Consider the following 25587-nt stretch of genomic DNA (forward strand, 5'->3'; position numbering starts at 1 on the left):
ACCCAGTCAGACGGGCCATGGTGACGGCCGGGACAGGAATGCGGCGGACGGCACCCAGGTCAGTCAGTGGGACAGGAGCGAGTGTGGACGGGTCAGTCGGCGTGACAAGAGCGTGTGTTGACGGGTCAGTCAGCGTGTCAGGAGCGTGTGTGAACGGCACCCAGGTCAGTCATTGGGACAGGAGTGTGTGTGGACGGGTGACAAATCACAGTTCAGTGCAGTTCAGTGCATGACGGGTATGTCGTGACACAGGAGTGTCGGAAGGTCAGCCGTTGTGACAAGTGAGGACTGGTCAGCTGAGTCATGTAAGTGGGGCCAAAATTAACGGGCGACGAGCTATCTTCATCATACACATTTGTCTTACGACAGGTCAGCGCTGCCCAGAACTCTATTGAGTATCGGGTCCTCACATAGAAACGTTCTTGTAGAGTCACTAACGAACACATTGTACCATCACACAGAGTCACATATGTACCACGTGGCACAGGCACATGCGTGTATGGCATATGCATGAAAGTAGTGTTTGCTCCCGTATTAACCCGGACACTGGTGCACTGTGTGGTCGGGCAGGCGGGGCAGCGGCGCCCGCGGCCGGCCCATCGCTCTGGTGGGCGCCGTGGACTCCAGCGAGGCAGGCTCCTCGTCAGACGCCGCCGGTCAGCGGGGACCCGCTGACCAGCCCGACCCCGCCGCTGTCGCTGCCGAGAAACAGAAACGGATCAAAATCTCCTTCGATGGGTACGTCTTCAATAGCAGCTGAGGGAACCTGAGGGGAGGGATAGGGGAGAGAGGGAGGGAGGAGAGAGAGAGGGAGAGAGAGAGAGAGAGAGAGAGAGAGAGAGAGAGAGAGAGAGAGAGAGAGAGAGAGAGAGAGAGAGAGAGAGAGAGAGGGGGAGAGAGAAAGCACGCTCACTTATCACTCACTCCCGCTCCTCGGCCGTCCATTTCCCTCTGCGCCGCTCAGCCAGGGCCTGTTCGCCTGGCCGGAGTCGGTGGACAAGGCGGTCAACCTGCTCACGCTGCAGAGCAACTTCATCAGCCGGCTGCCGGACGGTCTCTACCTGCCGGCACTGGTGCTGCTCGACCTCTACGATAACCAGTTGGAGAGGCTCGGCGGCCTCCGGCACCTCGAGACACTCCGCGTTCTCGTCGTCGCCAGAAATAGGTGAGTTACGGGCGCACCAGGGAGAGGGGTAGAGGGAACAACAGCATGCAACATCGTGCGGTATCAGCATACTGCACCGGGCGACACCACACATAGCATTGGGCGAGCCTACAATCTGGTAATGCCTACAATATGGTAACTGAGAGCAAACAATGGCAATGAAACGACATTTTGCTTTGATTTTGGCCAATTTGTTTGCCAAATTTGAACTAGGATTATAATGACCGTAGTTTGCAACCCCTCAACGTCTGTTCTGTGGCCGGCAGGCTGCGCAAGATCGAGGGTCTGGAGCAGCTGGTGCACCTGGAGATCCTGGACCTGCATAGTAACTACATCACGCGCACCACCGGCCTGGAGACGCTCAGTCGTCTGCGCGTGCTGAACCTGGCCAATAACTGCGTGCGCACAGTGGGCGGCCTGGCCGGCCTGGGCAGCCTGCAGCAGCTGAACCTGCGCGGCAACTCGCTGCGCCGGCTGGTCGGCCTCGAGCAGCTGCCGCGACTCGTCAAACTCAACCTGGCGCACAACGACATACGCAGGTCGGTGAAAGGGCGGGCCGCCTCGGCACCGCGGGCTTGGGATAAACGTCTGACATGGGCACTGACGCTAACCCGCGATACAGTACACCGGACCAGGGATACAAACAAACACGGGAGTACGGGAGCGTAACGGGTTACTAGCGCAGGATACACACAGCGGAAACAGGAAGTAAGAGACACCGGACACTGAATGCAGACAAGGACCGGGTACAGACAGATATCCTACACGGGATACGCGACAATGGCAGACACTGGGCACATGACGGAGCAGACAGCGGCAATGGACGTAAATAGGTACGTAATGCTTATCAGCACCTGTCTATCACACTGCTTGCCACCCGTCTAATGCTCTATTGGTCAGGCCGGAGGACGTCGAGTGCCTGGTGAACTGCCACCAGCTGGAGGAGCTCTCGCTGAACGGCGCACCAGTAGCCGCCCACCCCGGCTACCACCCGCTCCTCTACCGACTGAAGCGGCTCAAACTGCTCGACGGGATGCACGTGAGTGGTGGGATACGGTATACGCCAAGTTGTGCCCCCCTGCTCTGATACCAGGCTGCCAACATTGGAGCTCCGCATGTCTGCTGACTTTCTATTCCCATACTGATCATTGCAATTTCAAGATGAGCGATACCAAAAACCTGTGGCTCTTCCTACCGCTGCCATTTAGCGGCCCGCTGCCGTGCGGTACAGTCTGGCCACCAGGCGCATACTACTCGTGCCATCTAGCGACCGTAACTGTAACTCGATGTCTTGCGGTACAGTCTAGAGCTTCAGGCGCCTATTACTAACGCCATCTAGCGACCGTGGCTGCAACTCGGTGTTTTGCGGTACAGTCTAACTTCAGGCGTCTATTACTAGTGCCACCTACATAGCTGCGATTTGGTGTTTTGCGGTACAGTCTAACCTCAGGCGCTTCATTAGTGCCATGTAGCGGCCGCAGCGGCAGCCCTGTGCCTTGCGTTGCAGCCTAATTTCCGGCGCCTTCTCTTGGAGTCATCTAGCGAAAGCAGTTGTAGCTGTGCTCAGCGGAACTCGGGCGCACAATAAATGCACAGACAGGTGTTGCGGTAAAGCTGCGTAAGTATGCAGCGCGGGATGCACTGTGCACTGCACTGACAGTACATACAGGTAATATTGCATCTGGAAACAATTGGTGAAGCGCCGAGCAGTGAGCACAACGGCATTAGCCATCAGGAGCAGGACTCGGCGAGGGAATGGCAGTTGTGAATGTTGCAATGACCGGGATGTCCCATCTCTAACCAAACAGGTGGAGCGGGGCCCTGAGGAGCCGGCAGTCGGGCCGGCCGGGGCATCCGAGCCGGCGCCGCCACTGGCCCGGACCGCCGCCGCTCCGGCCGGCCTGCAGCGGAGCAGCACGGAGGGCTCGCTGAGGGGCGGCCGGCGGCCGGCGCGGCCCCGCTCGCTGGACCGGCCGGCCGGCGGTGCGGCGCCGATTGTGGCGCGCGGCCGCTCCCTGTCCGCGGTCCGTCCGAGCACCGAGCGGCCGGCGGCGGTCCGGCGCCCGGCGCGCGCCCGCCGCCCCTCCAGCCGCGCCGCCCAGCCGGCCCGGCTGCCGGACCTGGTGCCGGCCTGTGAGAGGTCCGTGAGCGCCAGCGCCAGCTCCGTCAGCTCGCTGAGCGAGGAGGCGGCAGCCGCGGCACCGGGCTGCCGCTGCGGCCGGCCAGCGCCGCTCGACTCGGCCGACACGCTGCGCACCGGCGAGACAGAGCTGGAGATCAAAGACGGCTGTCTGATCGTCTCCGGAGACCGGGCACTCAGGTGAGAGAGATGCACGAAATATGCCAAATTGGGCATAATTGGCAACAAGAGTTGGGAGTTTCTCGGTCTCTAATTCACCTATGGTTGGTAACTATTGACGGGTTTCAGACCTCAGTTATGCCTAGAGTAGTGCCCACTGTCTAATCCCAAATAACACCAGTATATCGCCTTTTGGGGCGACTAACGGAGCGAGCGAGAGGGTGGGCCTTGCACGTCCGAACTTTCGAGGGGGTACCTCCAACTGACCTGTGCACGGCACCTTACTAACTGGTCTCTAGCGATGTGCCAAATTTGAGCACAATCGGCCCAGCCGTTCTCGAGAACTGGAAGCGGCACGCTGCACGTGCGCACGTGCAAAATGGGTCCCAACTGACTTGTGCACGGCACCCTACTAACTGGTCCCTAACCGTGTACCAAATTTGAGCGCCATCGGTCCAGCCGTTCTCGAGATCTGGAAACGACCCCTGCACGTGCGCACGTGCAGCAGCACCCCAACTCTGGCACATGGATATGCAGTGCCTAGTGGGTGCCTACCTACATGCCAACTTTCAGCGCAATCGGCCCAGTAGTTACCGAGATATTGCAACAATTACAAAACTGACACCTCTTCGTTTTGCACGTGGCACGTGCATAAGGGGTCACCCACATGCATCGGGAATAGTCCAATACTTGGTAGAAGGAATGAAGCTACCCTACAAAAATTACCGCGTGTAAATTGGTCAAGTGGTTGCTGAGATATAAGCCTCGCAAAAGCGTCCGCACGGCCGGCCGGCCGCTCATACTCAGAAATTTCCGTTAATCTAAGGAAAGACTACGCTCGCTTCGCTCGCTCCGTAACCAGCGGTTTGCCTCCCTTTTCAGGCTGCTGGCCACCTGGGAGCCGCGGGACGCCGGTCAGGTGCGCTGTCTGGCCTTCAGCCGGCTCGAGTTTGACCAGCTGGCGCCGCTGTTGGCCGCGCTGCGGGACCGGTTCCCGCAGGCGGCCGCGCTGCGTCTGGGCGCGGTGCGTCTCAGCACGCTGTCGCAGCTGAACGCCGTCAGCCGGCTGGGCGAGCTGCGTCAGCTGACGGTGGAGCCGGCCGGGAACCCGGTGACGCAGCAGCGCCTGTGGCGGCCGTACGCCGTCTACCGACTCCACCACCGCGGCCTGAGGCGGATCAACGACACGGCCGTCAGCGGCGAGGAGGCGGCCGCCGCCGCCGCTCAGTTCGGACCGCTCGGCCGACTCGCCTTCTGCTGCCTGCCAGAGAGCCGGCTGGTCGAGATCGCCGAGCGGCTCTGGTTCAGCGACGTCAGAACCAAAAGTGAGCAGGGGCAACCACCGGTCTAAACAGCACTGGCCACTGATAGCGTTGCTGATTCAGACCTCGTGTCCAAGTGCTTTTTCAAATAATGGTGCATACTGCATAGCCTCTTCAATTTGCTCCACACTTCCAGCCTAGCACTCAAATTTGGAGGAAACCCAACTGAGGACTGTTCTGCTCAACTTGCTCTGCGTAATCCAAGATGTGTCCCCACAGTTCACGCCGCACGCCCTCATAGCCGGAGTTCGTACAGCCTCCGCTGTGCATATCTCCACTGCTCACAATCCCCTACAGCCACCCGCGGCCCGCCGGTGACCATTGAACCGCTCTGTTGGCAGACGGTGACACCAGACCGACCGTGGAGCAGGTCCGCCGCCGGCTGGCCGACCCCCGACTCCAGGGTGTCATGGAGCGTGAAGCGCTGCTCTACAGTCCGCGGCGCACCGCCGGCCCGGTACGTTATGACGACCGGCCGGCGGTTCAGTCAGTTCTCGTGACAAGCTAGCCAGAAGAGCGCAATGAACAAGGTCCCGATATGTTGTCCCCGTGGAACTGATTCATTGGAGCGCCCATAAAGCGGCTTCCAAGTCCTGTGTGGCGGTGGGTCTCCGGTTTAACTCCTGGCCCACAATATGCTACACTGTATCACTATGACTTCCCGCCCCACCCTCCCTATTCGCCGGCAGTGTCCGTCGCTGGAGGCCCCTCTGCGGGAGGCGCAGCGCTCGGTGGCGGCGCTGCGCACCTTCCACGGCCTGCTGCCCAGCCTGCTGCGGGAGCTGAGCGGCTCCGCGCACCAGCGGCGAGCCGGCTCGGCCACGGCCGGCCACGAGACGCGCGCCCTGCTGGACCAGCTGGCCGCCTCCATCGACGGTCCCAGCTCGTGACGCTGAGCCGCGCGGCCCCGCCGTCCCAGCCCTGCCCTCAAACGGAGCGGGCGTTGCGTGCTCCAGCGATAACAGGCCAGCGCCCCGTCCCCTTAGGTGGCTCACGAGACCCGTCGCCGACCCACGCCGTGCTCCACGCCACACGCGCGGGGCTGAGGTGATTGGAAACCAACTGGGTCACCGCGACCGCCCCCTGATGTCATCGAGCGGGAGAGCTGCCGACTCCGCCCGCCGCCAGGCAGAGTTTGGGGTGAGGGGAGAGAGCGAGGGAGGGAAGGACGCCATAGACTGCCATCCAAACCAACTGTGATCATCCTCGCAAATCTATGTCAAGGAATACATGTATTTTACTTATAAATGAGTTGTGTTTGAAGCTGTTCGACACTCGTGACCAAAATTCCAGAAAATGGCGAAATGATCAATGTATTTTGAGCACACCTGAACATGGCATAACATGACTGAGGAGGACCGCGTAGTGAGATGGCATGCGTGTTATAACGCTGACCGGCGGAGATACGTACACAGTACAAGAGCAAAAGACGAAAAAATAACAATCTGCGTCGATCATTTTTTCACAAGGCGACTTTCGACATGTTTAAAGAGCAGACAAAACGGCGTCTAAGAAGCACATTATCACCAATCCTTCATCACCGTCATCACAACAGCCCGTAATCGCGTCGCTTTTGACAGAAAAGGCAACACCGTAGCCAAGGCACACAGCCTCCGTTCCGATATAGCCCCAGCTGACTGTTCGCCTGACCGATCTGACCTCAGTTATCACAACCGGACCGACCTGAGTCTCTGCTACGATCAGTCTGCCAGCGGCCGGAGGACGCGGTCTGCCAGCGTCTGCCGTTACGCTGCCTTCATGTATCTGTTCTCCGGCTGCCGTCACTCTGCCTCCATGTATCTGTTCCCCGGCTGCCGTCACTCTGCCTCCATGTCCCCACCGGCCGGCACGTACTGCTCGGCGGCCGCTCCCACCACGTCATCCTGAAACTCGGCGCCCACCGCGCACGCCAGCAGCGTCTGTATGGAGCGCTCCTCACCGGCACCGAACACGTAGCCGTTGGCCTTGTCGACAGAGCGCAGCACACGCGCCATGGTCGCCTTGTCGGACACGTTGAGCGGCACGAACGACACGAGCCCGTAGTCCTCGACCAGACCGGTCAGCTTGGCCGTCAGCCGGCGGTAGCGGCGTGTGAACGGGTCGTCGTCGAGCAGCTCGGCCAGCCGCTCCAGGTCCATCACCTGACGACCACGCCGACACGCGCCGCGTCAGGGACCGTCGGAGGAGCACAGGGACGCGTCGCTGAACATCTCTCAAGAGCAGCACGGGGGAAATAATAGCCTACTTGAGGTCGCCACGGGGAACATAGAGCCAAACGGTTCTAATGGGCCATCGATCAATAGGTCGAACGGACACTCTGGTAAAAAAAAAACTAGGAGGGAAGCTTGCACCGCTTTCAACCAACTACACCTACACAGCGAGAAAAATGTTTCAATTCATCACGCCTTTAGCATTAATTATAGCGGGAACAAGAAGTGCAGACGATTGGCTTACCTCGGTATAAAAATCCAAGCCAAAGTGCAGCTTTCCGAATTTCTCAGCCAGATCGATTTTCGACAGTACGTTGATGTGTGGCAGGGCCAGATGAAGCATCATGGCCAGGGTCGAAAGGAGCACCGAGACAAACTTTCCTGCACAGAGCCGCATACGCCGTCATCAGAGCACTGGCAGAGCTGCCAAACATACCGACTGGGCTGGACCGAGCCTGGCCCGCCAGGGCATAGTGATATAACACATTCGGCGTCGCCTGCCTGGCCTTCATTAGGCGGTAGATCGCCGCAGCCCGTCCGATGGGTTACCGATATGGATAGCCCCCTGGTCGTGTATCCCACTGCCCTGGGTCGCCGGTGTGTCCCGGGCTTGTGAGGCTGCGTCACATTGCAGCCGACGGTAGGTCACAGTCGGTCGGTCAGGATCGACTGATTACAGGCACTTCGAGCCGCCTGCCTCAGACGGTACGACGGTGAGACGGAGGGACGAGAGGCTATTATGCTACCGTCCCATGTCATGCGACAATTAAGGTTTGGCCATATCGTTATAGTTTTATGCGTTAAGTTTGTCATGTTCCCTTCACTCCATTTATCGATTTCTCGACGAACTTTAGCAATAAATTGATGGAATACACATAACAAAAAACAGCGTCAGATAGTATCAGTAGGTAAGCATTATCTAGCGACACACAGGCTGCCGTTAGAATACGCACTTACGTCTTATACGGCCTAAGTAACACTTTCACATAAGACAGCATAGATGTGTCTAGGAAAATAACATCAAAATGCTCTAAGACGGTGCATTATAATCAGATCCCTAGAATTTCGTAACTAATATACAGGCAGTTACCTCTAAATTCGAGTAAGTTATCTAAGTCAGCCCTCAAATTGTCTCTTTACCTATCTTACATGCCTGGCAGAGTTATTCTTCTCGCATTGACTGTCGAAATGTCGTTCGAAATGTTGGCGCCGCAATGTCGTTCATTGACTTCTGTAACCAAATATGCGCTCCCTTTGATATCACCACCGACCGACCTGGATCGCTGCAGTAGTGCGAGTACAACCCATGACCCCCGGGGCCAGCAGCCAGCCAACCGACCTGGGTCGCTGCAGTAGTGCGAGTCCACCCCCACCCTTCAACGATCCCCCTCGACCGACCTGGGTCGCTGCAGTAGTGCGAGTCCACCAGGTTGACGGCCGTCAGACGGAAGTTGGCCTTCTCCAGCCGGCGGAGGATGCGCGGCACGGCCGCGTTGTGGGTGTACAGCTCCACCTGGTGGGCCAGGGGGAAGCTCAATGCAGACGGCCGGTAGCCTAGCGTTGCCATAGACCGAAGCCTTCAAGCATGGTTCTGACTGATGCCCAACGTTCGCATCAGACGCCCAAGTATTGCAATACGCGTCCTGCCTTGACACTACAGTCGGCGCTACTGCCAGGATCACCGCTATTACGTAATGCTCATAACATAAACCTTCCCCTTACCGGCCCCCAGTACATGGACAGACTCCTGAAGAGCCAATTGGATTCTACAGACAACCCGCGACCCGCGCCCTGTAGCGCAGCTCCTACCCACCTGTCCGGGGAAGTCGAACAGGATGTACTTGTCTCCTAGGGCGGCGAGCCGCTGCAGCAACCAGTCCATGTTCTTCTCCAGGTACTCGAGGCAGTAGAGCAGGGCGCCGTTGGGGCCGAGGCGCAGCTCGCGCATCACATCCTCCACGGTAACCAGCTCGGCCAGGTCGAGGTCGGCCGTGAACGGCAGCGTCTCGTTGGCCGGGTCCAGGTTGACGAGCGCCACGGTCCGACCGGTGCCGCGCAGCAGCTCGGCCATGCCGGCGCAGTAGGTGGTTTTCCCGGAGCCGGGCGGGCCGACCACCACCTGACCGAACCGCACCGGCGACACGGCCGCCATCTGACGAGGACGCGCGGGTCAGGGAGGCTGACACCGAGGCTACATGACAGGTATTGGGCCTCACACGGCCGCATCTGCCGGGGACGCGGGGGTCAGGGCACTGAGGGGCTCAGCTGGCTGCTGAGGCACCTGATACACCGTAGATTGACACAGACATCAGGGAACCGACACACTGTCTGAGGGACCAACAGCTAGGAGTCTAAGGGATGCACAACAGGCTGCCAGAGGTGCTGACGGCTGAGGAGCATAGCATACACCGTTTGCCGCATAAGCCAGACACGTCATAGTCCGATATAATTTAAAGCAAAAATTACGATACATTATAATGTTTTGTTCTTGTGTTCTTTTACCATCTAGTTACCATTCCAGCATCCGTTACTTTTTGAAAAATTGACTGCAACGGTCACACCGAAGAAAGATTAGGTAAAATTATATGTTCTTTTTTAACTCCCCGGCGAAAAGGAGGCGTTAAAAGTAAACTATCAACCATAACCTAAATACGTTGAAGTTCCCTTCTTGGCTCTTCACTACACAAATGCGCGCTGGCGTCGTTCCCGGACCGTACCTTTCTACCGACCGGTCTCCTGACTGTTTTCCTTCACCACGGGAACAATCTTCTTCAGCAGCGCCGGCGTGAGCTGCCGCAGCGCCAGCGTCACGATCAGCTGTTTGCGCGTGGCCAGCTGTTCGGCGAGAAAGCGGGCGGCGGCTCGGACCGACTCCGAGTCCTCCCCGAGTAGCACCCTGGGGAGCGAGGGTGGGAGTCAGAGGACACCAGTCACGTCCTCCACAGCGTCGGCGTCAGGGGAGCAGACAGATTCAGCTACACGAGTCCACAGCGTCATCAGTCACTGGGACCGGTATTTGGGGTAGCTGCGGCCTCAGACAGTCGTAAATCAAGGAGCGTTAGTGCTGTCAGAGGCTTATGCCATACGACAAACCACACCAATCTAATACTGAGCGGTCACTCACCATTCACAGTGGTAATAGGCCGGAACAGAAATGCGAATCACACGGCACAAAACATTTGATAATAATCGCCAGCTGATAAAATGACGGTGGCCTCCAGTTGGTTTGTCAAACATCAGATCAAGAGGAAAGAAAAACAGTCTGAAACGTTTAAAAACACTCAAGTTTCACAGTTGTACAGCGCTGACATGCATACGACTTGGAGCAATGGTATGCTTTCAAATAAAAGAAGCACTTATTTTGCGTGAATAATTACCGTGTGTTGTAAATCTTGTTGGGGCCTTCCACGACCTTCGATGACTCGATCTCCACCTGAACGATAGTGCCCAGTTTCTGGTACTCGGTGATGCACAGAAAGTCCGTCTCGCTGGAAATTCGTTACAACCGTTGAAATAGACGACATTGACTGTACAACGCATACTACGTTACGTATGCGTTGCACTATACGTAACTAGCAGTGCACCTTATAAGCAAAACATGTCTAATTCAGGCTCTATCGAGGGCAAACACTACCGTAACGGGTGCTTTTTGCAATGAAGCCGAACTATTATTACGATAAACGCACAATCAAGACCATTTACCATACAAAGACTGTCTCAGACAGACATTCGCTGTTTCAAGCCTTCATGACAATCTCATTTTACCAAGGAGATTGTGCAATGTACATTGCACATATCGTTGTCAGCGGTGCTATCCCCCGTGCACCCGGCGGTGCCCCGCACCACACTCACCCAAACACAGCGGCGGCGAAGTCGATGTGCTGGCCGTCAACGAGCGCGGCGAACACCTTAGACGAGCACGGAGCGGATACGACAGGAGCGGATCGCACTGCGTCCCGATCCTCCAGCAGGGACATGGCGCGTTGGCACGCCGGACCTGGGGGCGGCGGCAGAGCACGTGACGTCAGTGTCACACGGGGCGGGCTCCAGGGCACTTCACAACACCCGCAGCGCTGTAAAACAGCGTTTTCTTTAGCGTTACCTTCCTAATCCACCTACCCCGGCGCTGTCAGACCTCAGTCAACATTAGCTGACTCGTCATACCGTCAGCTGGACTCTCTGAGACGAGACCTGGCCATCCCGTCTCACAGCCCAGGAACCTGGCTCAGAGCTGGCCACCCGCCTCACAGCCCACTGACCTATTAGTGCGTCTCGCAGCCCAGTGACCACTGACCTGACCTGATCGTCTAATACCCCATTGAAATATCCGTCCGTCCCACAGCCCACTGACCTATTAGTCCGTCCCACAGCCCACTGACCTATTAGTCCGTCTCACAGCCCACTGACCTGGCTCAGAGCTGACCGCTCATCTCACAGCCCACTGACCTGGCTCAGAGCTGACCGCTCATCTCACAGCCCACTGACCTGGCTCAGAGCTGACTGTCGCCGGCCGGCAGCCGGACTCGCATGCTGATCACGTCGCTGGTACGCAGCGTGGCGTGCTCGTGGTGTGCCAGCGGCGTGCGCAGCTCGGCCACGTGCAGGTGCAGTCCGTCTCGGTCGCAGGCCGCCAGACGACCATGCACCACGCCGCCCTCCTGCAGTCCGAACTCTGCCTCACGGCCTGCCCACAGCCACAGCAGCGCCGGGCGCCAGTGACGGTGGTGAGCCCGGACACACACAAAACACCCACAAAACCAACGAGGGCGATCAGCTTAGACACAAAACTGCCCATGAACTTTATTATAGCTGCTTTACCGCTGCTATAAGCTGCTACATGGTTACAATAAACACATTTCCTTAAACACTTACTGTAGCACTCCAACACTGACACGCTGTGAATTTAAATAAAAATGATAAAAATAAGCTATAAGATGAATCTGCTTTGTAATGACTGCAATATTGTATGACCTCAAACAGGTGAAGAGCTCATAGTCACAAAGGTATCGCTTCTTAAGATTTGAAAAATATTTGTCTTGCACAGAAACATCCTGATCCCACAAAATACTAACCTTTCAGAGAAGATATGACCTCTAGGAATGATAGGCGAAGCTTAGCCCTTGCTTCTTGAACCAATGATTCACAATATGTGCTGTCTTGAGTCTTGTTCATCAGAAAAACAACAGACCTGTGATAAATGAGAATGCTGTAAGTATTAAGTGACATCACATGTTCAGTCCAGGAATGCAAACAGTGGGTGATAACCTAACCCTCACTTTTATGAGGGGAAGCAGATGCCTGATACAGTGTTCACTGTTCTAACATTGGATTTTGGTGAAGTGTTAATGAAGAAATCTGAAAGATATGACAGATATGACAGGAAGATATGACAGGATCTGAAAGAACAGGCTGTGAATGCATCAAATATCAAGTAATACGAAGCCGAATAAGTTGTGTAACCTGGCTGTTTGAATGCATGTACCATCTTTTTGAAGAAGACGATTTACCTGGCTGCGTCGAGAGCACATACAAGCTCTTCGCTGATCATGCGTAACGAAGGTGTATGTCGGAGCCGGCACCGAGATTGGCCGCAGGAAGCTCCAGCAGCATTTGGACGCCCTGGCGGCCTGGTCTCGCAGGTGGAATCTTCCATTCAATCCATCCAAGTGTACAGTGCTTCACCTGAGCAGCCAAAACGTGCGGGCGGAGTACACAATCGAGGGCGCTGCATTGACGACTGTTGACATAGAAAGAGACCTGGGAGTCCAGATGGACAGACTACTTAAATTCAGGGAGCAGGCGGCGACCGCCGTTGGCAAGGCCAACAGAATCCTTGGCCTAATCAAGCACAGCTTCGTCCACATCGAATCCAGGACACTTCCCCTGCTGTACCAGACGATAATTCGCCCGCACCTCGAGTACTGCAACCAAGTCTCGGGCCCGTTCAACGCGGCCGACGTGAGGCTAGTGGAGCGGGTCCAACGATGGGCTACGCGCTTTGTCCCTGAACGTCGGCAGCTGCCCTACGAGAAACGGCTGAAGAGCCTGAAACTTCCCTCCCTCCAGCACCGCCGTCGACGTGGAGACATGATAACCATGTTCAACATCATGCACGGACGCTCCGGCCTGGACAAGGACGACTTTGTCTCGCCCGCCCCGAGTACACGCACCCGCGGCCACCGACTGAAGGTCGCCAAGAAGCCAGCGGTCAGCCGCGTCCGGCGCAACCATTTTGCCACCCGGGTTGTGTCGGACTGGAACGCCCTACCAGAAGAAATTGTCTGCTCGCCATCGACAAATGTTTTTAAGAACCGGCTGGACAAGCACTGGACAAACTATGCCTTCATCGCTCCACAATAGAGAAGACTGCTGATGCTACCCAAGCTCTCTATGACGGATCCACCAGGCAATCCTAGTGCCTTCAATGACCCCCAAATATCAGGCATCAGGCATGAAATAAGGCCACTTTTCTGATTTTAGGGATGAATTTTTTGTATCCATATACAAAAGGTCTGATCACCTAGATAACTGATTATAAAAAGCAAATCAGATGTTAGATTTTGACCTCCAGATTTCATATATGAAAGTAGTTCATGCCATGCTGCAATCAAGTATCCTGTAATTCCTGTATCAAAGCACCTGCACTCCATATGCCATTAGCCATAGGTATTGAATGGACAAACTCCAAAATTAAATGAAAACGCATTACAGATGTTATTCCATTGTGTTATGAATGTGAGGTCACAAGAATAAACAGGAAAACACATTATATACACATATATGATACACATAATAATACACATGATACAAATAATAAATGACAAATCACATCAGACATACTAATGCGAACTGTATGGCAATGTAATGCCCCATGGCCCATGCCTGAAAAAGTACATAGCAATAAGCATTGCAATATCCTAGGAGAGATTTCAGATTAACCCACGCCCTGATGGGGTCTGCCGAGCAACGCGGTCTGATGGGGGGGATTTTGCCCCCCCCCTAAGATCTCGAGAACCACGCAACATAGCGACAAGCGGCAAACGGCGTTGGATAGCCCCAACAGGGAACTACCTTGTGACCCAATTTCATTGACCTCGGTCTAACCGATGACGTCACAGGTCAGGTCAAAGGTCGAATTTTCACCGTTTATAGGCATTTCAAGAAATGCGTTGTAAAATCGAGTAAAATGCATTTCATTGAAAATCTTCGGTGGGAAAATGTTCGTCAAACACACATTTTGCTATTTGAGGTCACTGATACCAGGTCAGGTCACAACGGTCAGGTCAATGAGGGTCACAATATATAAAGATCATGTGATGCATGTTTTATGGTCCATTTTATCTGCCCAATGAGATTATGTGGGACAGGCAGCCTTTGGAGTTTGGGGTCAGTTGAGATTATGTTTTGGTGAAGGTCAGGTCAAGGTCAGGTCAAGGTTAGGTCAAATTAGGTCAAATTTCAAAGTTGATATTTTTGCATAAAATGGGTATCGATTCCATGCACCTCGTCACGGGGAGTTCAATGGTGGTCTTTGTTTTGCGCTACCGTAGTTTCGTGCAACTCTGACCACCAAGGGCAACTTTGGCCCACTCCTGGAAAACTAATTTGTTTTGCTGTAGCGTTTTACACTTAGGGAAAGTGGGGCAAGACGATCAGGGTGGGCATCCCTGACCGTTTAGCTCCAATTTCCCCTAAGCATAAAATGTTACAGCAAAATAAATTAGTTCTCCAGGCGTGGGCCAAAGTAGCCCTTGTTGGTCAAAGTTGCACGAAACTACGGTACGTGGTCTAGAATTGCTAAAAATTAAGTTAAAAAATTGCAGTCATCAATTTTGAAGCTTTTTTCACTATAGCTTGGCAAAAAAATATCTATCTAAAATTTGTTATGTATATCAAAGAGCGCAGGGACTACCACATGTATTCCTTTTTTTATTCGAAAAAATGGAAATTCTGTGAGTTTTTCTTTAAAAAATCGTTTTTTATTTTTGGGGGTGAAAGAGATAGCAGTTTTGTAGTGTTGTCTTTTCTCTACCAACGACAAAAAGAACTTTAAAATTGCTTGTTAATTGTAGATTTGGTGAGCGTTTCAAGATGTCATGTTTTTTGCTTATTTTTACTCAACATGACCTCAGTTTGATGTCAATAACTCCTGACCCAAGGTGACCTGTGGCTCAAAATTTTGTGTGAAGGTGTCAAATTGATGCCCGAGAAGGTATTGAAAATTTGAAAATGGTACTGAAAACGGCGGCACTGCACGCCACCGTTTTCTTGCTATTTAAGAAAATCCACAGGGAAGGCAAAATGGCCCCCCATCAGGGCACGGGTTAAGACCACTTAACCTAAAATATTTGATTGGCTGTTGCCTGCAATGTACTCCTTAAAGTGACTATTTTGTTATCCCCAGTAAGTAAACAGTGAACACCAGGTTAGCTTGGGTTAGATCAAGTTAGGTAATAGGTTAGGCTCTAACTTCTAGCTTTCTACTTCTTAAGTCAGTCCTATTCAGACTAGATGGTATGTCTAACCTGAACCATTCCTCTTGTTTTTTGCAAAAATTTAGGTAATGATTCATATTTCTTTTAAATGTCAAAATAATAAAATTCAGTGATTTTCACTTTTCAAATAGGCCTTAAGCCCAAACAGAACTTGCACAAGATTATTTTTTATCACTGGAAATGTCAGGAAGTGGGTATGTTTCCTCAATATGGCAATTGGCAGTGCTGCGAGTAATGTTTTTCTAGTGTCATATTCTGATTCACTCATCCATCACTGCAGAGTGCAGTGTGCTGTGACCAACCAAGCACCAAGGGATTATAGCTTGGTGTTTTCATTTTTTCAAACATTTCCGCCACATGTTAGTATCATAATTGGATTCAGGATGTCAAATAGTGTAAGAATATGCAAAATTTTTGTTTGAGAATGGATCACGCTCTTTATAAGCATTGCCGCTAAATCCTCACACTTGAAAGAATACCATAAAATTCATACATCAATCGAAAGAGGATTTCATTACAAACATCTGACAATTATCGGGGTTACATGAGCACAGTAAATACGTATTTAGCCGCTAATTCGAATTAGGAACGCATTACCGACTCATGTAGCCACCTGCTAGTACGAATCGGCGATCCGATCCGCGGTTACATGAGCAAAGCAAATACGTATCACGATCGGATTCACCGCTAATGCGAATCAGGAGCGTACTACCGACTCATGTATCCACCTGCTAATACGAATCGGCGGTCCGAACAAAATCCGCTGGGAAAGAGGCTTAGTAGCGAATAGGACCAAGATACGTATTACAGGAACTATTTCTTCGCAAAAAGAAACATTAAAATGCAAAATAATAGGTAATTTTTTTCATTTTCTTCTTTTGAAATAATATTTAAAAAATATGTCGGTATTTTGATAAGTTTTCAACAATAAATATAGTGAAAACCAAATAGTAAATATCCACATAGTTTCAGTTGAAACATTTTTCTGACAGCACTACAGACGAATCAAGAGAGGCAATTGCCCAATGAGTCAAAGCAAGACAACTTTTTGTTCAACTTTTTTTTGTTAAGTTAATTGAGAATGTTTTGAGCAGATTAAATGCAAAAAAGACATAAGATAATAAATTTTTAATTTAGTCACCTCTATTGCTACGGAAGTGCGCCACATTTGTATGCTATTCCGTTTGTAATGCGCATCGGGCCGAGAGCCAAACTAGATCCGTTTGACGTCACTGATACGAATTTGCTCATGTAGTCGGTGCACTGAATGCGTTCTTGGGGAGCTGATGCGAATTAGCGTAGTGCGTATTTGGAACGGATCGCTCATGTAACCGAAACGTCCGAGGCACACGATTCGGGCCGTATTTCACAAGAACTATTTTTTGCTGACTGGAAGCGTCAAAATGCAAAATACTAAGCATTTTTTTTTATTGGCTGCCTCGTAGAAAATAGCAAAAAAATGTTGGTATTTTGGTTTAGTCTTTGCATGTGAAATAAAATGAATGAAATATTTTGATAGATAATTTTTTCTGACCACCCTGCTGTCGCTGCATGGCGAATCAGTGCCAACTGACTTAAAACAAGAAAACTTTGTTTTCATTTTTTGATTTCATGTTAATTTTAAATGGTTTTGAGCCTATCAAATGATATAAGTATTTAAAATTTAGCTCAGTCGTCCCGGTAAATGCCGCAACTGCGCCATGACTGTACGCTAATCCTATTCCGTTTGTGATGCGAATTACCGGCCGTCGAGGAGTCAGCCCGGGTGAGCCAAACAAGATCCGTTTGACGTAGATAAAACGAATTAGTCTCATGTAACCGGTGCCGTAGATACGTTTGTGGGGAGCTGATGCGCATTAGCGTAGTGCGTATTTGGAACGGATCGCTCATGTAACCCCGGTAAATGGCACAAAAGCAAGTTAATTGAACAAAACTCGCCAAAAATCCTTAAGAGTAGGTACCGACACCGACACTCTTTTTTTTTTTTTTTTGCTCGGTCGGCCTAGTGCCATACCCGAGCAGGGGGCAGTTACTCCGGCAATTTTCGCCGGGCAGCAAGTCTTACGTTAAACCGGTTTATGTGAACCCGGTAGCAAAAACAACGTGGGATCCTATCTTAATGTGGAATCAAAGCTAAGGGAGGTACTTACGTGTATAGCCAAAGAGCCGAGATGTCTGGAGTCGCAAACACAACAGTGAGAATGACTTTTATTAACAATACATAATAGACATGAACACTTGTGAGCTGGTGTCAATGTAATGGAGCCGGGAAGCTTTCATCGCACTGACAGAAGGTATAAGACCTTCTAGGCTCCAGCCCCCCGGCGGGGCCTTGTTGTGGGGTGTAATGGTCGGGAGAAAAAGTCCTAAATAATAAAAAAACCCGACGCCTAACGCAAAGGGCAAAAACCTCGCACCTAAGCCAAAACGGCGCGAGGGAAAAAGCCCTGTAACCGCGATTAATTAATGTGTAAGTTTGGGGGTGAGCCGGGAGACGAGGGCTCTGATTAGCGTTTTAGGGGCGGCAGCCGCGGCCCTAACACGCTAAAGGCTCTTGATGATCCGAGCGTCGGCGAGAAAGACGAACAGAAGGTCGTGGATATCCGGATGAGTGTCGCCCAGGAGAGTCGGAAGGTCGAGAGAGAGTCCATGTGTGTTAATGTATTGTACTAGATGTCTGCGGTGTTGGTGTAGGTGTGGGCAGTGGAGGAGGAAGTGTGAGATGGTGTAGCGTGGGTGGTCGCGGCAGTGGTGACATATGGGTGGAGGTGCTCTGTCCAGGATGTAGTTGTGGGTGAGTTGTGTGTGGCCGAGCCGGAGCCTGGCTAGGACTCTCTCTTTGATCCTTGTGTTTTGATGGGAAGAGTAGAAATGGCAAAGTTTCGGTTTAATGGAGAAGAGATGTGGTGTATGATCATCTATCCAGCATTTTTGGCGGTATCTCTGGAAGGCACGGAAGAGCGAAGACAGAAAATCCGGAAGGGGGAGAGCGAGATGATTTCGAGATGGGAGATGAAGACCTTCTTTGGCTAGCTTGTCCGCTTTTTCATTCCCCTGTATTCCAACGTGGGACGGAATCCACAGGAGAATGACGTGTTTGTTTTCATCGGTAAAACCAATAATCATCTTTTTTATTTTATAAACGATTTCGTTTTTTTTTCCATTTTTCTGTGAGCTATTGCCTTTACCGATGAAGCTGAGTCTGTGCAGATCACAGCCTTTTCTATGTTTTTCGATGAGACATATTTGAGTGCTGAGTGAATGGCTATCAACTCAGCACTAAATATGCTATGGTCGTCGTGTAGCCTACTTGTTTTGTTATGATGGTCAGATGTGACAGCGGCTGCCGTCCTCCCGTCACAAACTGAACCATCTGTATATATGTATGCATAGTCTTTATGTTCTTCTTTATGCTCATAGAAAAGTTGAATGCTTTCTTCTTTTGTGACTTTTGAGTTTGCCTCTGCGTACAGGAATGCAATATTCTCTATGGCTGGCAGAAAGAAAGAAGAGATGGGTGGCCGATGAAAAATAGATGGAAAATCCAACTGGAAATCACTGAGTGTCCTTTCTATGCGATAGGCGATTATCGGGTATTTGAGTTGGGCCGTTGTGGGAGGGTCGTCCGTATATCGATTGGAGACAATGCGGTGCGAAGGCGAATAAGGGGACAAGAAAGTGCGCGCATAGAAGCGAAGGAGTTGGAGTTTACGGCGGTGAGAGAGAAGAGGAATATTACATTCTGCGTGGAGAGCCTTGATATTTGTGGTGCATTGGGCTCCTGTAACTATACGCAGGGCCTTATTTTGTATAACTTGAAGTGATTCGATCTGATTAGAAGCTATATCATCAAATAGAAAACTGTTGTAATCCAGGATAGGACGGATTAGGGAAGTGTATAGGTTAAGGAGGGTGCTGCGATCAGCACCCCAATCCTTTCCTGCTATACACTTAAGTATGTTGAGGCGCCTAGTGCAACGCATTTTAACGTCTTCAAAGTGATGTTTAAAGGAGAGTCTACTATCTAGTGTGATGCCGAGGTATTTGAACGTTTTAACGTATTTGATAGTTTGGTTCTTTACTTTAAGTTCGGTATCAAATTTAAAACGGGACTTATGAGAGAATATAAGTGCTACTGTTTTGCTGGGCGACAAGACTAGGCCCCATTTATCGCACCAGCTATGAATATCCTCCATTGCGTTTTGAACGGAGGCAAAAGCCGAGTCAATGTTTCTTCGCGTTACCCAAATGGCCACATCATCGGCAAAAATAGAATGCTTAAGGCTACTAGGTGGGTTTTGAAAAAGGTCGTTAATCATAATAAGGAAGAGGGTTGGGGAGAGGACACTGCCCTGAGGGAGGCCGTGATCCTGATTAAGATTGGGAGAAAATGTGTTACTGTATGCCTGGCCTATTCAAATACATTAGCCAGAGGGGTGTGGTAATAACTGGTGTAAGCAAATTGACCACGGTCAAAAATGCATTACCAGAATGCACTTAAGCGAACATTTTGGGATGGTCTCGTTCCTAAGTCGGCTTAGAGCTTCGGTCCAGAAAATAAATTTATCGTTGGCATACAGTAAAATACATACCAAACTCGGCCGGTGATAAATTTTCAAGACCTCAGTCCTTACTGATTTTTGAACTCGGCCTTCGGCCTCGTTCAAAAATCCAGTAAGGACCTCGGTCTTGAAAATTTATTTACACCGGCCTCGTTCAGTATTATATATTACCGCATCGTACGTTAAATGTTCTATCTTTGAGGAAATTAGAGATATAATGGGCCATGTGGCCGCGAATACCTGTCTTATGAAGTTTGATCAGAAGGGCTTGTTTATTTACTTTATCAAAGGCGTTTTGAAAATCAATGAAAACTGCAAATGTATACATGTCATTTTGGAAGCCCTTCTGGATGTCATCAATGAGGTGGACTATATTGTCTGCCGTGGAGCGGCCGGACCTAAATCCTGTTTGATGTGGAGAGAGGAGGTAGTTACCTTCTAGATATGCCCTAATCCGTCCATTGACCATATGTTCTGTCAATTTAGCAGCGCAACTGGTTAGGGATATAGGTCTATAACTAGAGGGGGAGGAGGGTGGTTTGTTAGTATTAGGCCAAGTGAGATAGGTTTGGCTAGAAAATCAGAACATTCGTTCGTCTTTTTGCGGTTCTTTAATAACGTCAGTTTGTGAGTATCAAAAATATATATTCTATACTAGGTTTCTTTTGCTCACTGTTTATTTTATTAGCAATCTACTGATTTTGCCATATATGGAAACTGAGTGCCCACATATATCGGCATCTCATTGGTGGCGAGCCTAGACTTCGGAAGTTCCACCAATGAGAAGCCGAAAAACTGCAGCATGCAGAGGGCTGTTCACGGACCCTGTGTGCGGTCGGACCGCACACAGCCTCCAAGCTCCGCCCACTGCGCCCCTACGTCAGCCTTGCGTCACCGCACACAGCGACCGCTGTGGCCGGTCGGGACTGGCCACAGCGGACCGTCCACCGCACGCAGCCGTGACGTCAGAACCGCCTACCCATCCCCTACCCCCACGCCTGCTGGACGTACCGCACACACCGCACGCAGCAGTGTGCGGTGCCCGTGAACACCCCTGATGAAAGAAAATTGCAAGCGAACAGCGTTCGGTGAATTATTTACAGCGCGGCATAATTCAATTTCAGTTTTTACAGAGTTAGGTGGGTGAAGTCCATCGGTATTTTATGAATAAACGATGGTTCTTGTGGTGTTTGAACTTCTGAATCAGTGTGCAATGTTTCTGCTGTAATTTGGTCGTATGAGCCCTTCTTGAAGCATCTTGAATCTTGGTATTAGGTACCCAAGATTCTTACCAGTTCTCTATATCAGTCGGGGAAACTATGGCAAAATCTGCTATTTTTAGCAGTCTGCTATTTTTGACAGAAATCTGCCAAAAATGGGTACGCATGTGACGTCATCGTACCCAAATAAAGCAGATTTGGGTACGGCCCCATACAAAAGCAGATCTACACCCTAATTGAAGCAAATGCGCATCAAATGCCTGGCAGATTCATGATGAGAATAGTGCTGAGAGTGATCTCTGCTACTTTTGCTCAGATCCGACTATTTTCAAATTCATTATTTGAAAATAGTCGGATCTGAACAAAAATATCAGAGGACATTCTCAGGCCTCAGCACTATTCTAATCATGAATCTGCCAGGCATTTGATGCGCATTTGCTTCAGTTAGGGTGCAGATCTGCTTTTGTATGGGGCTGTACCCAAATCTGCTATATTTGGGTACGATGATGTCACATGCGTACCCATTTTTAGCAGATTTCTGTTAAAAATAGCAGACTGCTAAAAATAGCAGATTTTACCATAGTTTCCCCGACTGATATACCGTGATTCTTACAGATATCAATATTACCTGGTTTTACCTGGGTATTACACCAGTGTACCTGGTACAAGATTAGCCATAGTTTTGAGCACGAGTTGTTGCATGTTTCAAATCCTATAAGGAGTCGTAATCATAATAACGCTTGTACGTCATGTCCGATCTGGGTTTTCAGGGTTCTGATTTCGATTTTTGGGGAGCGTTCTGGTCTAGGGGTAAGTTACTTACCTCAAGATTCATTGATTCAGGTTCAATTCCCGGGCAATGCATGTGGCATTGCTGCTGCTTGGCTGCTTGGAACAGTATGGGAGCTTCAGTTAGCACCTTGTCCACTGGTGCTTAACCCAAATCAACTAACCAACCATTTCATTTTTTATATCAATATTTGTTTTTATTAAAGATGATTTATTTATGCATTTGGGGCAGTGCAGGTCAGGTCAATCAGAAAGCATCCTGCCAGCTATCCTTTGTAGGTGTAAACAGTTACTGACATCTTCATATCATGTTTGCACCAAGACTCAAAATGTTCAAATATTTTACAAGCATGAAGCGTTAAAATGTCACCTGAGGGCTGAGGTCACCAAAGGTCAGTGACCTTGACCTCTTTTTCAAGTGACCTTGTCACCTACCATGGTGCAGGGAGCAAACATAATTTCCCATGTTAGCACATTTTTAATCACAGAAGTCTTGAAACATGCAGATATATTTTATATTATTACCTACAGCAAGGTAAGGCAAGGTTATTATGAGCACTGACATAAATGGCGATTCTGGCCTGCCATGGTCTTGGGAAGCAGGTCACAGGACAAAGGTCATTTGGGTGAGGTTATTGAAATTTTTAGGGCATGTGTAAAATTGATTAGGTCGAGTAATGGAAGCTTTGTCGCTATCCACAGCATTTCTTCTTGATTCATTCGCGAAAAAGCGCAGGGGCAGTCCATCCGCCACCGCCCCCGCCCCCGCCCCCGCCCCCTATAAGTGTGAGGGTTAATAATTCCGCCCGCTGTCGGGCCGATCCATGGCTAAAGGGAAGAGGGCTAATGTTCGCGTTCTCTGCCTAGTTCGACGTCTGACAGAACAAACATTCAGTAGACGCTGAACTGAAGCCGAGATGCCGACACGTTTCATGCCGGCGCGATATCGCCTATCAGCTAATGTTTCTTGGGGAGTGCATTCTTAGCTTCTTGGGGGTTGGTGGGGGGGGGGGGGTCTGCTCAAGGCAGTCGGCATTAGGGCGGTGGGAGCGGTCCACCGGTATTTTTCCTGGCGATAATTGATACGGGCGCCGGGCGTGGTTGGTAGGAGGTTTGAGGAATGAGGAGCTTACTTGGTCCTGGTGTGGTGGGTTGAACGGACGTTATTTATGACGAAGAAAGACTTGCGCAGATGTAGCTTATCTTATACAGAAATTTGCTTACGAAGATTCGGTGACGAACTTTGCGCAGGGGAAGATTTGACGATAGATATTTGACGATACAGTGGATGACGCAATTTGTGTCCTATTCGATCCTAGGGACAAATCAATTTTAAGGACCAAGAAATACTGAGGCTAAGGTGCGAGAATGTAAATAAAGGCGGACAAAGCTTTGCGCGAAGAAGACATGTGAGACGTGGATCGGTTACGAGATTGTGGATGTCTGTGTTGTTGTGTGGGAGAATGTTTGACAATAACATATGGATGATGGTTTTCTCCAGGCTCATCTTACCATCATGCTGAACTATCCAGCTGCACAAAGGAACACGGCACCGATCCTGGAGGCTCTGCTCCAGCATGTGTCCCGCACGGCCACCGGTGTGGCGCTTGAGGTGAGCTCTGGCTCTGGGCAGCACGTGGCGGCGCTGGCACGCCAGTACCCTTCTCTGCAGTGGCAGCCTACTGAGCTGGAATCCCGCCTGCTTGACAGCATTGGCCAGCACACAGCCGGACTGCCGAATGTGCGGCCGGCACGTCTGCTGGACGCTGCCGGCGACTGGGCCACCCAGCTGCCCGACATGGAGGCCCACTCTCTGTCGCTTGTTGTCAACATCAACATGGTGCACATCGCGCCGTGGCGGTGCGCGCTGGGTCTGATGGCGGGTGCCGGTCGGCTGCTGCGGTCCGGGGCATTGCTGATCACCTACGGACCGTACGCCAAGGACGGTTTGCTCACGCCTCAAAGCAACGTTGAATTTGACGCTCACCTTCGGGCCAAGAACGCCGAGTTCGGTGTTCGCGACATCCGGGAGCTAGAGAAGGCTGCGGCGCCGCACGGCCTTCGTCTGCACGCGGAGATCGATATGCCCGCCAACAATAAGACGCTTGTTTGGAAAAAGGACTAGTTGGCAGCTCACAGCCGCCGCATCGGTCTTCAGCTAGAGGAGCGTTTGTCAGTGGAAATGTTGACGCATGTAAAGCACGTCCAGTTTGGGAATGCTGTAGAACTGTTGTACCAGGGACCAGTGAGGGGAGCAACGGTTTTAACGCATATTTTTAGCCCAGCCTGTGGTTGTTTCGTGTTTGGAGTTAATTTTGATATCAGATATGCCTCGATTAGTGATTTTATTGTTAACTTTCAGGGAGTATTTTATATGTAGGTATGCTGTAATGAATGAAAACCTCTGAACTATGCGCGCTCGTAATTGTGTGCTAACCAGGTTGTGTCAAGTACCTACCAATGCCCACTAATGTCTGATCAGCTGTAACCGCACGCTCGCAACCTACCCCATGTAAGCTCAAATAACGAATGTCCGTTCCTTTTTTCTGTTTGGTCACTGAAACAGGTCTGTTGCATCGAAACGGTTGACCTTTTGCCAAACGGCATGCCCCACTCCATAGTCCAACATCCAACTTTTGCTTCTTCTGGATAATGGTCAAGCGGTGGGTGCGTGGTAGGAAATGGCTTCCGCCGCGGATGTCCGCCAAACTCACGTACCTATGCTGTTTCTTGTAGGTGGAGGAAGTGTGCCTTTGAACTCGCCCAATACAGTTTACTCACTTTACTGGTCACAGCTCGTCTTTGACGGGGTCGGCAGGGCGGAATCGCCGACGACGTACCACGACGCAGGGCGTGATGCAAGACCGTATAAGCCTGATTGAGGCATAGATGGATCCAGAAAGGTAGTATATTGGCGCTCCGATGCCAGTGTTTCCTTGACGCGGCTGGTTGAAAGGCCCTGTTTCACGACATGCCGCTGCATTGCGCGACCAGGTATTGGCACTCAGTTTCCATGAAAGCGTAAGCAGTATCGCCAATTTTTGCTTACATTTTCATAGGAACCGAGCGCCAATACCTGGTAGCATCAGGCATCGTCATACGCTGAAACGGCAATTAGGGCTCCATAGGTATGCGAAATTCGGCTGATAAAATACTTAACAACAGATATAATAGTTGCGTTTTAGTCTCGATTGGTCCGGTAGTTGCCAAGCTATATTAAAGCTGCAATAGACGAAAACGAAGTTGACCTCTTGATGTCAGTGGCGGAAGAAATCGCAGTAAGCGAATCCAATGGTGGCGATTCGTTTCGATCGGCCCCTTGGATGACGAGTTGGAAGAGGGAACGATTCATTGACCTCTCAATTTCACCGAGGGTACCTGAAATAACCATATTCGAAATGAACCATAAAATCGCGTATGGTGTGATTCAAGTCATCATTAGACGCGTTTACATAGGGTTTGTTCATTGTTGCAAGCTTGAAGCTTGTATCTCCGTCCGTGATGTTGCAAAAGATGCTAATGGTG

At 50.9% G+C, this 25587-nt stretch overlaps 3 protein-coding genes across 36 annotated transcripts; 2 read left to right on the forward strand and 1 right to left on the reverse strand.

Annotated features, from left to right (window-relative positions):
- Positions 1–559: 559 nt before the first annotated feature.
- LOC122372611 (leucine-rich repeat-containing protein 49-like) lies at positions 560–6014 on the forward strand (the record flags this gene model as incomplete). Its single annotated transcript, XM_043350046.1, has 9 exons — positions 560–738; positions 965–1165; positions 1432–1704; positions 2066–2204; positions 2974–3033; positions 3268–3485; positions 4347–4789; positions 5128–5243; positions 5476–6014. Coding segments are annotated over 9 exons (1830 nt in total), but the record flags the coding sequence as incomplete, so codon positions are not given.
- A 69-nt stretch (positions 6015–6083) lies between these two features.
- On the reverse strand, positions 6084–22541 carry LOC122372605 (GPN-loop GTPase 2-like). 23 transcript variants are annotated; one of them, XM_043350011.1, is made up of 10 exons: positions 22498–22541; positions 12069–12184; positions 11482–11680; positions 10849–10993; positions 10374–10484; positions 9714–9892; positions 8810–9148; positions 8395–8509; positions 7241–7377; positions 6084–6927 (listed from the first exon to the last, which is right to left on the reverse strand). In XM_043350011.1, exons 7-10 carry the CDS (start codon positions 9146–9148, stop codon positions 6604–6606), a joined length of 915 nt encoding a protein of 304 aa, XP_043205946.1. In that variant the 5' UTR covers positions 9714–9892; positions 10374–10484; positions 10849–10993; positions 11482–11680; positions 12069–12184; positions 22498–22541; the 3' UTR covers positions 6084–6603. The 23 variants fall into 23 exon arrangements, with proteins under 23 accessions (XP_043205946.1, XP_043205938.1, XP_043205951.1 ...); XM_043350003.1 differs by lacking the exon at positions 22498–22541 and adding an exon at positions 22097–22214; XM_043350016.1 differs by lacking the exon at positions 22498–22541 and adding an exon at positions 17642–17662.
- On the forward strand, positions 15376–24856 carry LOC122372607 (methyltransferase-like 26). 12 transcript variants are annotated; one of them, XM_043350029.1, is made up of 3 exons: positions 20818–20858; positions 21108–21192; positions 23564–24856. In XM_043350029.1, exon 3 carries the CDS (start codon positions 23579–23581, stop codon positions 24185–24187), a length of 609 nt encoding a protein of 202 aa, XP_043205964.1. In that variant the 5' UTR covers positions 20818–20858; positions 21108–21192; positions 23564–23578; the 3' UTR covers positions 24188–24856. The 12 variants fall into 12 exon arrangements, with proteins under 12 accessions (XP_043205974.1, XP_043205972.1, XP_043205962.1 ...); XM_043350028.1 differs by having other exon boundaries at positions 20827–20856; positions 21109–21188; XM_043350030.1 differs by lacking the exon at positions 20818–20858 and adding an exon at positions 21889–22083 and having other exon boundaries at positions 21133–21192.
- The last annotated feature ends 731 nt before the right edge of the window (positions 24857–25587 follow it).

This window comes from Amphibalanus amphitrite, unplaced genomic scaffold (genome assembly GCF_019059575.1).
Source record: "Amphibalanus amphitrite isolate SeventyFive unplaced genomic scaffold, NRLGWU_Aamphi_draft 001378F_arrow, whole genome shotgun sequence".
Classification (NCBI taxonomy): Eukaryota; Metazoa; Arthropoda; class Thecostraca; order Balanomorpha; family Balanidae; genus Amphibalanus; species Amphibalanus amphitrite.

Bases quoted from the DNA above. Each gene is read 5' to 3' on its own strand.
- LOC122372605 (XM_043350011.1), bottom strand. From the start codon at position 9,148: ATGGCGGCCGTGTCGCCGGTGCGGTTCGGTCAGGTGGTGGTCGGCCCG. The intron at 8,510-8,809 runs GTGGGTAGGAGC...CTGGCCCACCAG, and splicing joins TGTTCGACTTCCCCGGACAG to GTGGAGCTGTACACCCACAA. The intron at 7,378-8,394 runs GTCGGTCGAGGG...GGCTCTGTGCAG, and splicing joins GCACTACTGCAGCGACCCAG to GAAAGTTTGTCTCGGTGCTC.
- LOC122372607 (XM_043350027.1), top strand. From the start codon at position 19,016: ATGAAAAATAGATGGAAAATCCAACTGGAAATCACTGAGTGTCCTTTC. The intron at 19,208-23,563 runs GTGAGAGAGAAG...GGTTTTCTCCAG, and splicing joins AGGAGTTGGAGTTTACGGCG to GCTCATCTTACCATCATGCT.